Genomic DNA, 16709 nt, shown 5'->3' on the forward strand with positions numbered 1-16709 from the left:
TTCTCCGGTAGCTGGGCGGGAATATTCTATGAAAAAAAAAATCAATAAAGATTTGCTCATCAGCCCAGGTCTCTCGAAAATACAAATATGAAAATTATTTATAAAAGAAGCCCACTCCAAGTCCCCCAACTTCTTGCGAAGACCAGCTATATTCCATGTTAAGATTAAAAGCTCGGGGTTGGCTAGGTCATTGGCGTTAACGGGGCTGGGTCCCTCTGCCATACAATTGTCCCCAGTAATAACACCAGACCACACATCCCGATTGCTATTTAGTCAATCAATAGCGTCCAAGGAGTGAAAGGAGTTGTGGTCCTCTGAGGGTTCACATTCCAGGGCCGGGGCTAGCTCACTAGTATTCCTTTCTATACAAATGCAAGGTGGTTTTAAAGAGAGGTTAATGCCAACCCTTTTCTTGACGCACAGATCAAGTGTTCGGGTTATGAATTCCATGAGATGGTCCACCATAGCTTTTTTGATAAAGCAAACCGAGATATAATCATGAATTAACCCTGATTGACTGTCTTCCTACCTCACGGATATCTGAGCAAATAACCGAAAGACAATCACGTCTGAAGCGTAACCAGTGGAAAACCTTATTGGTCAAGGATTTGCGATCCTCGAAGAAGCCAGGTGACAATTTGGGAACGTTAATCAAAAAAACAGTACTGGGTCTAGCCCGAGTGTTGTGCCTGTTGTGCCTATCGTACCTGCCGTGCAATACCAGTCGGGAAAATACCTGAACCAATGGGGATCCCATGGGGGCCAGCTGCTCCACTTAACCCACAAGGTGCAACAGCCCCCTCAAGTGCGTCTTTCGCAGGGCTGGGCCGTGTTGCAATGTACCCCCCCCCCCCCCCCCCCCCCCCTAATATTGGAAGCTCCAGTACACTTCTGGCGTAGCCTTGCAAGTACAGACAGATTGCTCTCAACATGGGGTGGGAGTGAATCTATTGGAAGGGGATTCGTAGCTACCCTAGTTGGAGGAATAACTGATTTTAGTCCTAGCTTGGGCACAGTTTTTCCCCCACCCATTCCCACCTTCTTCCTTGTTATCTGGCAGCTACAACCACATTTTGGCACCAAATTTTCTCTCATCAGCCCCAATAAGGATACAACCAAAGTCTTTACTTTGTCCACCTTTCGTAAAACAAGGGCTAGATTAACATTCTTATTTGAGATTTGCGCACCGTCAGAAACGTGCACATTATTTTGCTGACTAATATTCTCAATGGCATCTCCATGCAGAGCATGTGTTACACAGTCAGGCAAATCTCCCTCTTCCTCCAATAGCCCAAGTCGATTAGTACATGGGATATTAGGAATCACTACAATCTCTGGGCTTAGTGGGGGTGTAATAGCTGTAGTACCCATGGAAGGAGAGTCCGAATGACTAAGTGGAACGACAGGAGTACTGCAGGAAGTTACTACTGTCTTATGCTCAGTTTCACCCCTAGGGGCAAGAGAAACCTCACTTGGAGAGGTCAAGAATGGAGTGTATGTTGTCTGTATCTTCTTCCTAACGAAGATTTCTGGTATTTTCCCCAGTCCCCGGAATTTCACTCTTTTTTTGTAGTTGGAAGAGAGAGTTGCTTTTCAAAATTTCATCAACCACCTTGAGTAACAAGTCAGTTTGATCCAGGGGATTAAATCCTTTGCTATTTACGGGACTCACTGAATTTTTAGTGTGCTTTTTCAATTTTTTAGTGCTGTTGTGGCGAGCTGGAACATCCACGGCTTTACGTTTTCCCATTACGAGATACTAACAATATGCAAGTCACGAATCCAGAGATAATGAAGATTGCCCGATGCACTTATACTGGTGTAATAAAAGTAAAAAGTTTGTCGAGCCTCTGACGCTTAAAAGGAAGTCTAACACCGCCCCAAACGGCTTAATTATATTAAATAACATAGCCAGCACTCAGAATAACGCTTTTAACAGCACAAGGCAGAGGGTCCCAATAACGTACCTTGGGGCCCAGAGGGGGGCCCAGCCTCAGAAGGACTCTGACGGACGCAGACGGGCCCGCCCTTGGCCCAGGCGCCGCCCACGCGCGTCCTGCAGAGTGGGAGGGCGAGAAGTTCTTTAAAGGGGCTCTCAGGCCCTGCCCCCTCTCGGACGTGCCTCCGTGAGCTGGATCACGCTTCCCGTGGAGCGGGAGCGCAAGAAGTTCTTTAAAGGGGCTCTCAGGCCCTGCCCCCTCTCTGACGTGCCTCCGTGAGCTGGATCGCACTTCCCGGGTTTAAATCAGCACCTGCGGGGTGGGGGTGGAGGGGGCCCGCCAGCTGCAGGGTGCAGACACCGCATCGGGTGCTCAATGCTTTTCAATGAGGAACTCACAAAGAGGCTGCAGGCTTGGTCCAGGGGGGGTCGGCTGAGGCAGACCAGTGGCTGGCCAGGTAAGTTGAGGCTCCTCAGAACGTCGATTAACTGTTGGCTGAGTTCCCCAAGGCCACAGGGCTGCAGGTGCAGGGGTACCTTTAGGCGTCTGGTATCTGGAGGGGGGTGTCCTCTGGATTTAGGCTGCAGGCATAGTCCTGGTCGCCAAGAGGAGTCAACCTGAGGTTTGTAGTCCTTGTTGGAGGTTTCTTTGTGGACAGGGCGGGTGTCCTCAGAAGCTCTTGGTCCTTAGGTAGGCAGTCCTCTGGTGGTTTGTAGAAATCACTGGTCTTGCAGGATAAGTTGTCTTTTTTGTAGCAGGAGTCTTCAAGCTGCAGCCAGGCTGGTAGGCGGACTGGATGCGTCTCCAGATACCTGCATGCTTTCCCCCTACCATTGCTACAGAGGAATGAGCCTCCTGTTCTGTGGTGACGAAGGGGCAGCTGAGGTCCAGGACCTCCAGTTGCCCTCGGTGGCAGTTATGACCAACATCTTGACAGAGGTGATGCAGCTGGCTTCTTCCTCCTCTGAACCCCTGCTGCGTTTAAAAGAAGCCCTCACCGATGTCCTTCTAGGAACCTGGCCCAAGCCCAGCACAGGGGCTACTGTGAATAGAACGATTGTCCTATAACACCACCACTACCCCGCATCGGGGGACCCACACATCATCACTCCACATCCTACCCCAGAGAGCTTTTGTGGTCCAAGCTTCTACTTCCCATGGCATGTTCTCTGCCGCACCCCTGGACAGGGAATCCAAGAGGCTGGATAGCTTTGGTAAGAAAATGTTTTCTTCCACCAGCCTTGCGGTCAGTGAACACTGCATGCATATTGGCCTGCAATTCCCAGTCACTGTCGAACTGGGTTGCGCAAGTGCTGCCACAGGTCCAGGTGGCGGTCCGGGCCATTCTCTCCCAAGCAGACAAAGACTGTGGAGACGAAGCGAAGTTCGCTATAAGCTGTAGTTTGGACACAACAAACTTGCTGGGCAGAATGGTTTCCAAAATGGTGTGGCGCTCATGCCTGTCTTTTCAGGGTATGTTCAGGCTTCCTTCATGGACATGCCCTTTGATGGCACCCATCTCTTTGGAGACAAGGCACACTTTGCTCTGGAGCCCTTTAAGGACTTGCGAGCTGTGGCCAAGTCCCTGGGCTTCTGACCTGTCATGCCCAGGGTGCCTTTTGTGGCTACGGAAGGGGCTTTCAACTGCACCAACCCTTTCCCAGCCACCAGCGCAAGCAAGCTTCCCAGCCTCTGCTTGGACAAGGGTGCCATTCTACTCGATCCTATGGGTTGAGTAGCCAGCAGTCTGCTCCAAGCCACAACCTCCCCTGACCCTTCGAAGAACCCAACCCCCACTTGTTTACCAAGGTGATGGTGATGGTGATGGTTGCAGTTAATCTGCGCAGATGAGCGGTGTCAGTGTTCCCCAGCGCAATAACTGGCCGCTGCAGGTGGGCTCACCCCAGGCTGTTGTCTCCTACCTCCAGACTATGGCGGACCTCCTGCATTTGCTGGGGTTCCTCAGAGAAGTGAATGTCAGAGGACTCTGGTCTCCACGGGAATCCTGTAGGAAAGTACCATCTTGCCTGGCATGTTACCCCTATTTTTCACATGTATGTAAGTTTGTTTTTGCCTGTCTCACTGGGATCCTGCTAGCCAGGACCTAAGTGCTCATAGTTGTGGCCTGAATGTGTGTATCTGTGTATTGATTAACTGAGTCACTGATGCTCTGCTAACCAGAACCTCAGTGCTAGTGACCATTTTCACCAATTCTAATTGGCACACTGGAACACACTTATAATTCCCTAGTATATGGTACCTAGTTACGGAGGGTATTGTGGTTCCAGGAGATCCCTATGGGCTGCAGCATTTCTTTTGCCACCCATAGGGAGCTCAGACAAATCTTACACAGGACTGCCACTGCAGCCTGAGTGAAATAACATGCACGTTATTTCACAGCCATTTTACACTAAACTTAAGTAACTTATAAGTCACCTATATGTCTAACCCTCACTTAGTGAAGGTTAAGTGCAAAGTTACTAACTGTGAGGGCACCCTGGCACTAGCCAAGGTGCCCCCATATAGTTCAGTGCAATTTCCCCAGACTTTGTGAGTGCATACACGCGTGCACTACATATAGGTCAATACCTATATTTAGCTTCACAATGGTAACTCCGAATGTGGCTATGTAACATGTCTAAGATCATGGAATTGTCCCCCCATGCCAAATCTGGTATTGAGGTACCAATCGAATGCATCCCCGGGTCTCCACTATGGACCCCCGGGTACTTCCAAACCAGCTCTCTGGGGTTTTCTCTGAAGCTACCGCTGCTGCCAACCCACAGGCAGGCTTCTGCCCTCCTGGGGTCTGGGCAGCTCAGTCCCAGGAAGGCAGAACACAGAATTTCCTTTGAGAGGGTGTTACACCCTCTCCCTTTAGAAATGGGTGTTAAGGGCTGGGGAGGAGTAGCCTCCCCCAGCTTCTGGAAATCCTTTGAAGGGCACAGATGGTGCCCTCCTTGCATAAGCCAGTCTATACTGGTTCAGGGAACCCCCAACCCCTGCACTGGCGCAAAACTGGACAAAGGAAAGGGGAGTGACCACTCCCCTGTCCATCACCACCCCAAGGGCGGTGTCCAGAGCTCCTCCAGTGTGTCCCAGACCTCTGCCATCTTGAATCCAGAGGTGTGAGAGCACAATGGAGGCCTCTGAGTGGCCAGTGCCAACAGGTGACGTCAGAGACCCCTCCTGATAGGTGCTTACCTCACTAGGTGGCCAATCCTCCTCTGAGGGCTATTTAGGGTCTCACCTGTGTGCTTTTCTTCAGATAACGACTCTGAAGAATTCACCAGAGTTCCTCTGCATCTCCCTCTTCGACTTCTGCCAAGGATCGACCGCTGACTGCTCCAGGACGCCTTCAAAGCTGCAACAAAGTAGCAAGAAGACTACCAGCGACATTGTAGTGCCTAATCCTGCCGGCTTTCTCGACTGTTTCCTGGTGGTGCATTCTTTGGGGGCTGTCTGCTTTCAGTCTGCACTGGAGGCCTAGAAGAAATCCCCTGTGGGTCAAGGGAATCTTCCCCCTGCTCCAGCAGGCACCAAACTTCAGCATCACTGGTACTCTGGGACCCCTCTCATCCTGACGAGCGTGGTCCCTGTAACACGGGTGGTGGACCAAAGTGACCCAGACTGTCCAGTGGTCCAACTGTCCAAATTTGGAGGATGTAAGTCCTCGCCTCCCCTCTCCAGACAGTAATCCTGTGTACTGCGTGAACTGCAGCTGCTAGGGCTTCTATGCACTTTTGCAAGGAATCCTTCAGGCACAGCACAGCCCAGGTCCCCAGCACCACGTCCTGCATTGCTCAACTCGCTGAGTTGACCACCAGCTTCGTGGGAACCTCTTTTATAGTGTTGAAACGACCACATGCTCAGTTTTCTTGAACCCGTATCCAAGTACTTCTGCGGGAGCTTCCTTCTTCTGCATGGACTCTCTGTGTTGCAGAGGGTCCCCTCTGTCTCCTCTCACAAGTGGCGACCTCCTGGTCCTTCCTGGGCCCGGGCAGCACCCTTTTTCTTCAACCGCGACCTTTGCAGCTAGCAAGGCTTGTTTGCAGTCTTTGTCCAAAGAAACAGCCCTGCATCTTCCAGCACTCTGTGGGACATCTTCTGTACAAAGGAGAAATTCCTGGCTCCTTTTGTTGTTGCTGAATCTTCAGCTTCTTCCATCTGGAGGCAGACATTTTGCACCTTCGTCCGGGGTTTAGTGGGCTCCTGCCCCCCGTGGACACTTTCATGACTCTTGGACTTGGTCCCCTCCCTTTACAGGTCCTCAGGTCCAGGAATCCTTCTTCAGAGCTTTGCAGTCTGTTGTGGTCTTTGCAGAATCTCCTATCACGACTATAGTGTGTTTCTGGGAAAGTAGTATCACTTTACTCCTACTTTTCAGGGTCTTGGGGTGGGGGTATCTTGGACACCCTTAGTGTTTTCTTACACTCCAGCGACCCTCTACACTAGGCCAGAGGTCCCTAAGTGGCTCGCATTCCACTTTCTTAGTATATGGTTTTTGTTGCCCCTAGGCCTAGTGCATCCTATTGTATTCTGCAGTGTTTGCACTACTTTTCTAACTGTTTACTTACCTGATTTTGTTTTTTGTGTATTTTACTTACCTCCTAAGGGACTATATCCTCTGAGATATTGTTGGCACATTGTCACTAAAATAAAGTACCTTTATTTTTAGTAACTCTGAGTATTGTGATTCTTATTATTTAGTGCTATATGATATAAGTGATATAGTAGGAGCTTTGCATGTCTCCTAGTTCAGCCTGAGCTGCTCTGCTATAGCTACCTCTATCAGCCTAAGCTGCTAGAACACTAATAATCAGAGATAACTGGACTTGGCACAAGGTATAAGTGCCATCAGGTACCCACTATAAGCCAGGCCACCTTCCTACAAATCCTGAATCCACATAAACATGCAGATGCTCTGTGCCATCCGACTTGCATTAAAAGCCTTTCTACCTTCCACCCAGGGGAAGGCTAGTGCAGGTGTTCATGGACAATACCATCGCCATGTGGTACTGAACGAACAGTACAGGGTGGGGTCGTGGACCCTCTGTCAAGAGACTCTGCGTCTCTCTACATGACTGGAACAGTAGGGCATATTTCTGCTGGTTCACCATCTGGCAGGCTCGTTGAACTCTACAGTGAACGCGCTCAGACATGGATCCCTAGCAGATCACGAGTGGCATCTCCACCTGGAGATGGTCCAAGGTCTCTTTTAGAGGTGGGGAGACCTTGGTCAGATCTGTTCACCTCTGCTGAGAATGCGCAATGTCAGCAGTTTTGCGCACTGGAGTTTGCAAGGCAGCTCTTGCTTTGCAACACTTTATCTGGAGTGGAGCTCAGGCCTCCTGTATGCCTTTCCGTTCATACCACTCCTTCCCAGAGTTCTCAAGAAGATCAGGAACAACCGGACCCAAGTCATCCTTTTGGCTACACACTGGGCACTGAGAGTCTGGTATCCCAAGCTGCTGAACATGTGTCAATTTCCTTTCAGGCTGCCACCTCGGGAGGATCTTCTGTTGCGGCAGGTCCTCCACCCCAACCTGTCATCTCTCCACCTTCTTGCGTGGAGATTAAGCAGTGGCAGTTGACAGCTTTTGTCCTTTCTCCCGAAGTCTGCAATGCTATTCTGGTATCTAGGCATCCCTCCACTAAAACGGCATATGCCTGTCAGTGGAAGCGATTTGCATGATACTGTACAGTAAAAGTCCACTGATACACTTTCTGCTTCCCATTCTGATATTCTGCTTATTGTCCTTATCCTTGCCAAGCAGGGCTCTGCTTTGGGTGCTCTGAAGTGTTATCTTTCTGCTCTTGTCTGCCTGACCAACTCCCTATTTAAGTCCCCTATGGTAAATAGATGTTTGAAGTGCCTTTAACATACGTTTCCCCCTTCTTCTTTTTTTTTTTTTTTTAATGCCTTAGTCAGACCTTAATTTGGTCTTGATATGGGCTCCTTTCGAGCTTTCCACAATTGTCTCCTCCGGCTGCTTACTATTAAAACAGTCTTCCTCGTGGCAATTACATCTGACTGGAGGGTGAGCAAGCAACAGGCTTTATCTTCCAAGCCTCCATTCTTCTCCGTTTATCAGGACAAACTGGTGCTTCGCACTAGGGCCTCTTTCCTGTCGAAAGTGGTAACACCATTTCGTGTGGCCCAGTCTGTCACCTGCCCACCTTTTACACTCCTCCACATCCCTTTAAGGAAGGACAGCTGTGAAAAGTAACTGACATCAGCACACCAAAGTGGCGTCTATATAGGTGAAGTGGGTGTCAGTTTTGGCACTGACTTCTACGTACAGAGCCAACCAATGCCACCTAACTGCACGCAGGGGTACTCAGTAAAAATCTTCTGGATCCAGTCTGACGCCTGGGGAGAATTCAAAGGTAAGAAATCTGCGGCTAGATATCCTTTCTATCAGATAAGGCGTTACTGGAGGTAAGTATTTGTTCAACAAAACCTACTGGTTGTTCTTCAAATGTATCTGATATACAATATTTTGCTCTGCATGGCTTTTACATTCACTCACTTAGGAAACTTCATCTTCTAACTACTTTTCGTAAAACTTTTCTTTGAGGGTACGGCTTAACTCTGTTAATGCTTTTTTAGCGCAGGACCCTACTCCCAGCTTTATGTTGTTGTAGCCCAAGACGTTGTTTTATTATGGGATTTTCTTTCTATGATAGCTTGGTGCAACACACCCATTTGCTCAGCTATTACCAAGTAGTTCCCTCCAATAAAAGCCAGACCTATTGGCTTTGCTGACACTTGTTTTATTCCAAATGTAAATTTGGGAGACCGAGATTGAAACATTTGCAAGAAAATCTCTTGAGCTATTACACAAATGCTAATCTCAGACTTTCAAATTGCTTTAAATTTGTGTTTCACTTCTAGCAGAAGTTTTTCATTATCTGTGAAGGCTCACTTCATACTTCAGTCTTACCGACTGGTGTCCTTTGATTTTGCTGTTTAGTCAGTATTTCCTCTTACACACCGAAGTATGTGCCAGATACCTCCCTTTTATTTTAAAACTAACATATTTCCATTTACTATTCAATATTGGTCCAAAAAAAAATAAAAAAATCAAAGTATGTTTGCCATATTACATTCAATAGCCCTTTATCTACTTTCATACCTCAGCAAGCTATGTAAAAGGTCTCTTCTGGTCCTTCTTATGAAGGCAGGTCTCTTCTTTCTAGCCAATTAACACTGTTGTCTGTGGCAAGTAATTTTTTGCACATTTATAACACTGAGATTGTTTTCACTTAGTAAATTTGTGTTTCTTTTTGGAAATGCAGTGTTTGCAGGCTTTGGAATTTTTACATGCCAACCAAGTTATTCACAGAGATATAAAGAGTGATAACGTGCTCCTTGGAATGGATGGCTCTGTTAAGCTGAGTGAGTATATATTGAACATTTGGGCTTTTGTCCTTACTTATCCTTTTGAGATATCTTATCTACTGTGAATGGAGTTTGTTATTCAACGAAGTTGAAAATGCTCATATTTGTTTAATGCCCAATAGAATAGGATATGTTCAAACTCCCATCCTGCTAGTGAAGCTTTCATAAGTGTTAAGTATATTTTAAGTTTCTAAACACCATATCCCAAACTAATTTTTGAACGAGCTAAGTCCCTCTCCAATCTTGCTTGTGCTTTAAGAGTTTGTTTTTTAATGTGTTTTTACTTAAAACTGAATTTTAAAATAGCGGTACTGTGTTTGTTACTTGAATGCATATTATTATTGTTATTATTAGCAAGATCATCATCGAAGGGAACCTATAAATGGCATCTATACTTAGCAGGTGTCCCGCTGGAGCAACATGAGATCTTGGAAGCAACAAACCAAAATCAGAAATCAAGATAAAAAAAAGAAAGTATACGTTTTTCAATGTTTGTGAAAGAAAACTTGATTTTGTGTATAACGTCTGGGAACTGAAAGTAAGTTGCAGTGATTTGCTGTGACTACAAAAGAGTAATGTCCCCAATATGAGTATGTTAGAAAGTAGCCTCTTTCTAGCATGGTTACCCCTACTTTTGGCCTGTTTGTGATTGTGTCAGTGTGTTTTGCCTGTCTCACATGGATCCTGCTAGCCAGGACCCCAGTGCTCATAGTTTGTGGCCTATATGTGTTGTCAGTATGCTTAACTGTGTCACTGACATTCTGCTAACCAGAACTCCAGTACTTATGCTCTCTCTACTTACCAAATGACTCACTATAGTTTAGTGACTTCATATTCCTATTGGCACACTGCCCCCCCCTTATAAGTCCCTAGTGTATGGTACCTAGGTACCCAGGGCATTGGGGTTCCAGGAGATCCTTATGGGCTGCAGCATTTATTTTGCCACCCATAAGGAGCTCATACAAACCTTTCATCAGGACTGCCACTGCAGCCTGAGTGGAATAGTGCACACACTGTTTCACAGCCATTTTCACTGTACTTAAGTACCTTATATGTCACCTATATGTCTAACCTTCATTTACTGAAGGTTAGGTGCAAAGATACTAAGTGTGAGGGCTCCCTTGCACTAGCAAGGGTGCCCCCACGCTGTTTAGGGCCAATTCCCTGGACTTGTGAGTGCAGGGATACCATTACATGCATGCACTACATATATGTCAATACCTATATGTAGATTCACAATGGTAACTACGAATAATGGCCATGTAACATGTCTAAGATAATGGGATTGACCCCCCATTCCAAATCTGGTATTGGGGAGCCAATTTCATACATCCTGGGGGCTCCACCATGGACCCCCAGTACTACAAAACCAGCTCTCGAAGGCTTGCTCTGCAGCTACAGCTGCTGCCACCTCACAGACAGAGTTTTGCCCTCCTGGGGTCTGGGCAGCCCAGTCCAAGGAAGGCAGAACAAAGAATTTCCTCTGAGAGCAGGGTGTTACACCCTCTCCCTTTGGAAACAGTTGTTACAGGCTGGGCAGGGGTAGCCTCCCCCAGCCTCTGGGAATGCTTTGAAGGGCACAGATGGTGCTCTCCTTGCATAAACCAGTCTACACCAGTTTAGGGATCCCTTGTCCCCTGCTCTGGCAGGAAACTGGACAAAGGAAAGGGAGTGACCACTCCCCTGTCCATCACCACCCCATGGGTGGTGCCCAGAGCTCCTCAGTGTGTTCCAGTCTTCAGCCATCTTGCTTTGCAAGGTGTGGGGGCCCTCTGGAGGGCTCTGAGTGGGCAGTGCCAGCAGGTGACATCAGAGGCCCCTCCTGATAGGTCCATACCTGATAAGGTAGCCAGTCCCTCTCTCAGGGCTATTTAGGATATCTCCTGTGGGTTCTCTTCAGATTCTGCTTGCAAGTTTCCTTCAGGAATCCTCTGCAACAACTTCAGACACTTCTGACCTCAGATTAACCGCAGCCTGCTCCAAGAAATGCTGTTACTGCAACAAAGTATCTACAAGAGACACTTTTCTTCAGCAACCTCAGCTCCAAGTCAGCAACAGTTTCCACGGTGTGCACACTCTGGGGACTCCCTGTCTTCAGAGTCACTTCCCTGCTCCATGCAGGCACCTTCCAAGACGACGAATTGTACCCTGGGACTCCTCTCACAACGATGAGTGTGCTCCTAAGGACACAGAGGATGGACATCATCAACATCGACTGTCCTGAGGTCCTGCTGACACAGCTTGGAGGAGGTACGATCTTGCCTTCTCCGAGAACAACGGTACCCCTGTGTACTGTCTTCTTCGCCTCCTGAGGCCTCTGTGCACTCTTTGCAAAATTCCTTCATGCACAGCCTGGACCAGGTCCCCAGCACTCTATCCTGCAACGCTCACCTTGCTGAGTTGTTCTCCGGTGACGTGGGACCTTCTTTTGTTTTGCTGCATCAACTGAGATTTGCACCTCCTTTGAACTTGGGTCCTGTGACTCCTGGGGGTGGTGGCTGGCATCCTGAGGGCTCTCTAAAGTGCTGAGAAGCCTCCTCTTCCTCCTCACACAGAGTTGAGGCCCCCAGATCCCTCCTGGGTCCATCCAGCTCCATTTTGTCGTTGCCAAGGCTTGTTGGCGACTTCAGACACGAAATCTCGTCTGCAACGATCTTTACGCCGTCTGACATCTTTTGCATTACGCAGGAACACGCTGGCAGCTTCCTAGAGTGCATTCCTGCAGTCTTCGACTAACCGGGGACTCTTCTTTTTCCCTCTCTTCTAGGTTGGCAGGGGCTCCTATCCTTCCTGGAACTTTTTGACTTCTGGACTTGGTTCCCTTCCTTTAGAGGACTTCAGGTCCAATAATCCAGCAGTTGTTCTTTGCAGACTTGGTTGGCTTCTGCAAAATCCCAAAAAACGAGGTGTAGTGTGTCCTAAGGAATCTTGCAGTACTTTACTCCTGCTTTTCTGGGCTCTGGGGTGGGGTAATTTACTTACCTTTACTGTATTCTTACTCTCCCGGCGATTCTGCACACACTACACTTGTCTAGGGGGGAATTTATGATTCACATTCCACTTTTTTAGTATATGGTTTGTGTTGCCCCAGACCTATTTTCTCCCACTGCATTCTATAGGATTTCTTATGTTTGCATTGTTCTCTGACTATTTACTTGTCTAATTTTGGTGTCTAGTGTATATATTGTGTATAATACTTACCTCCAGAAGCAGTATTGTCTCTAAAATATTTTTGGTACTGTCACCCAAATAAATCCCTCTATTTTTGGTAACACTGAGTATTGTCTTTATTTGTGTATAACTACTGTGAAACTATAAGTGGTATTGCATGAACTTTGCATATCTCCTAGTTCAGCCTAAGCTGCTCTGCTCTAGCTACCTCTACCAGCCTAAGCTGCTAGAACACTACTACTTCACTAATAAGGGATAACTGGACCTGATATAAGGTGTAAGTACCCAAGGTACCCACTACAAACCAGGCCAGCCTCCTACATATTCCCCACATCAAACGTCTTGTGTTGTTTAATTAAAAGGGAGCACCACTAGCGACCTCTTCAAACTGTCTCTGCCAGTGCCTTGTCTGTATTATGCAGTATTCCCTATATGCCATAGTCTGAGACCCTGTTCAGGCAGTCATCAATAGCACCTGACTGCTTCCACTTCTCTGGTTCTCATCTTAAATTCCTCTTGATCCGATCTGGTTGTATACATTTTTTCCCCTCCGTCACCCATCTTTCTAAGAGCCTAGCTAAACATTTGATTCCCTGAGCATCAGCCAGTACACTCTTGAAGCCTTTCCTTCCTTGTTCTAGGGAGACTGACTTCACTGGATCTATGCATTGCTGTACACCTACTTCACTTCTCTTCCAGTGTCTTCCTATGCAGGGCTTTCTCCCTTTATGTGGGCCTCCATCAGTTGACTCTCCTTCCCATGCACCGGACTATGAAGGAAGGAGCTGTGGCAGAGCCACATCCGGACAAGTGTTCAGGCATCTTTCACCTAGTAGGTCTTTTATGATTTTGTGCAGTGCTGTCTAATGTTGCAGTGCCGAGCTCACGTAAACCAACACCAAGCATTTGTTGTAACCAACATGTATTTGTATTGATTTACCTGGGTTTGTTCACTGATGTACTTGAGGTAGAAAAGTTTGTTCAAAGGCTACTGCTCATTTATTGAGGGCTAATGGGGGTGGCCTGGTTATGGTGGATGGCTTAGTTAGTTGGCAAACCTTGTATTATCAGGTATCTTTGGCATAAGGGACTACCACTAACTCTGAGGAGCAAACGCATTGCTATAACATCAACGTGCGCAGAAGCTGTGCCTTAATTGACAAGTTCTTGCAGATTGATTCAACTTGCATTGGTCTCCTACTTCTCAGATTGAGACAGTTGGAATCCTCCCTAGGCTAAAGGAGTGAGTGAGTAAGGCTGGAAATCTGAAATGTGGTTCTTAACCAATTTTAGTTTAATGTAGTGACAGCTACTATTCCAAATACCTGAACAGCCAACCCAACATCGAGATATGCCGCTGCCTTGCCTCCTGAGTAAATTGCTTCACTTCGATATGTACCCTTTGGTTTTCACCTATACTTTTAAATGTACATTGTATCACTGTATGCTGAGATTGGAATCTGATATTTGAGTTGGAACACTTGCTTTCGCCTTGAAGGTTGAGCAGTAATGCATTTAACTGAACTGTTTGCGCACTGGAATATCACTAAAGTTTAGTATGGATTTACTAAATCCTGCAATCTGAAATTTTAAACACTCCTCTTACTGCTGTGCATACAGCAAAGTATTATTTAGTGCCCATTACCAGTGGCACAGAACCTTCAGAGTAATTACGTAGTGATGGGTTTGTAGTACAGATTGTTGGATTGTAAAAAGGCTTGACAGCTGCTGATTAAGGTGCTGCTTACTGCATCCAGCAAAAAGGTCTCTAGAATTGGGCATACAGGCTTTGTTAGTAGCTTATTTAGTGGGAAATCGGCCATGTCATTATGTTTGTTGCTTGGGTTGTTGTAGAGGCACATGCTTTGCATACACCTGCCATCTAGTGTTGGGCTCAGACATGTGTAAGTTGTTTTTCTTTAGAAAGACTTGTTGAGGAATGCGCTCTGGCTCCACTCTTAGTTGGAAGTGTGCATGGGCACTGACACCATATAATTTTTTTTTTCCGCCTTCTGGTTTAGTCATGTACAGACAGTGCTTCGAGACGCAATGTTTTCTCAATGTTTCCTTCAGGCCCACACAGTCAAGTTCAACATCTACGATCAGAGGGAATACCCTTTATTGGCAACACCCATCAGAGACAGATACCTGTTGATTGACTCCCAACCGTCAGGGCCAAGGCTGCTTTGGGCCTTGTGCCCCGTTGTCTTCGACTTCTTCACGAGAATTGACATAGGGTGATGGAACAGACACCCATCCAATGTTGTCCCCAGCGTCACATGAAGTACATGTGGTCTGAACGGTACAAAGTCTGTAATCTCTGCCTCTCCGCTAACTACAAAATACTGCATGCTACTCAAGCGTGCCTCACCTTGTGGTCAAGAAGGCCTTCCAATACTGACTTGAGAAGTGTTGGGCACATTAGAAAATACAATAACAATCTCCCGACGTGCCTGACTTATTTGTAGAAGAGGCCTGTCTCGACGTCAAGGGAGGTGAGGACACTGGCCCTATGGGCATTCCACCCTAACAGCCATTCCAGAGGCAGTCTTTTTCATTGGCTCTGACCAGGAAGGAGAAGGGGACACTCCCCCAACCTCCAGCACTAGGAGCAAGCCCTCCGCAAGGATTGACACACATAGACACTCTCTGTCTCAGTATATCTCTTTCTCTCTCAACTTCACACAGAAGCAGAGCACCACCCCTGAGGGGATTGGGCCTCAAGTTTGGTGTACAAATCAACGCAGCCTCCTTGGCCTCTGCCACCTTTGTGCTCTTGTCATCATTGACAAGAGGCCTCTGAGCTGATAAATCGCCCACCCACTGGCATTGACCCTTTAGGGCCTTAGAGCCCTAACACACTACACAAGCCTAGACTCGATTCTAAGCCCAAGGCCTTTTCAATGCCAGTGGCACAACCATTGTCTACTCCAAAGCCACCATTGACATCGAAGTCTCCATCGACAAACTACTCCGTACGGCAAATCCTCCAAAAACTACAGAATAAGTTGGATGCGAGGCAGAAGACAGTTTTAATCAATCCTCCAACTGCAAAGTTTTTGACTAAGCCATGTCCACCAAAACCCAGAGAGTCTTTGCTTTGGAAAAAGAAATAGACATTTGAGGAGGAACTTGCAGCAGGACCCCTGTGTCTCCTAGGCCTAAAAGTCCCAGAGGCAGAGTCACCAGCCCTTTCCCTTTGTCCCAACTCTTCCTCCTGCTCAACCACCACCTTGTTCATCCCCTTTACTGCCTCAACAGTTACCAGAGGGAGCCCCCACATTCCTCTTACAGGTCCTGGCATCCTCTTCGGTCCCATTAACAGTGGTGGCTGGTGATATTTCAAAGTGGTGAGCACTGTTAATTTGTCATGCTAGGGGCAAATATGTAGCTTACTTCATTTGCATTATGTCCCCACTGCCACTCTTAATTGGGTTAAAGGAGTCTACAAAACACAGTTCTGTAATGTCAGTTTATACATTTTGCATGTTCAGATGAATGTGTCTGTGTAACAAATGGTTTGCAATCTGGATAAATCTTTTCGCCGTTACCTCAGGATAAAAGATTTGTCCCCAAAGTAAGCAAGGTTGTCCTCAGAAGTACAATCCATTTAATCTGTGCCAATTCCCAGAACTGTGAGATACTAGTCACTAGAACAATTATTACAACATCATATCTTGAACACAACAGATAATGAGGATCTCTGAATTGTGTTTAGCCCTTCGGTCTTCAACATGTGGAATCTTTGTGGAAACTGTAATAACACACCATACTTCTCTAATCACTCCCAAACGGTGAACTCACATGTTTTCTTCAAGCAGGAACTCATTTTACCTCTTAAACACCAAGTGTTTTTGGGACAGGGTATCTATCGCAGGACTATGTGCCACTAACTAACTAGCTAGGTCTCTTCCACTCCCTAGTGCACAATACTGTTACTGGAGCTGGGCACAAAGAGTGAAGAGCAAGGGACAGAAACTGCATGATTTCATAATAAAGCTATAAAGTGATCTTCCATGTTCTCAAAACGTCTTACGGACGCGCTGCCTCATGAGTGCAGAACTAGAGGGGCATTACCTCATCTCCTGAGCCAATCGAGATGCTGCTCTCTTGCTGTATTATGGTGACAAAGAGCATGACAGCGGCACTCTGATTGACTGAAGCAGGCAAATCCAGTGCTCCTTAGAGAACCT

General features: G+C 47.0%; 1 protein-coding gene across 1 annotated transcript in view; it reads left to right on the plus strand.

The window, feature by feature from the left end:
• Positions 1 to 16709, plus strand: part of PAK2 (p21 (RAC1) activated kinase 2) — a 439171-nt gene that overhangs the window by 323981 nt on the left and 98481 nt on the right. Inside the window, exon 12 of the mRNA XM_069213609.1 lies at positions 9243 to 9342. Within this exon, the coding sequence (XP_069069710.1) occupies positions 9243 to 9342 (100 nt within the window). The remainder of the gene's footprint in view (positions 1 to 9242; positions 9343 to 16709) is intronic.

Source organism: Pleurodeles waltl, chromosome 11 (assembly GCF_031143425.1).
Source record: "Pleurodeles waltl isolate 20211129_DDA chromosome 11, aPleWal1.hap1.20221129, whole genome shotgun sequence".
NCBI lineage: Eukaryota > Metazoa > Chordata > Amphibia > Caudata > Salamandridae > Pleurodeles > Pleurodeles waltl.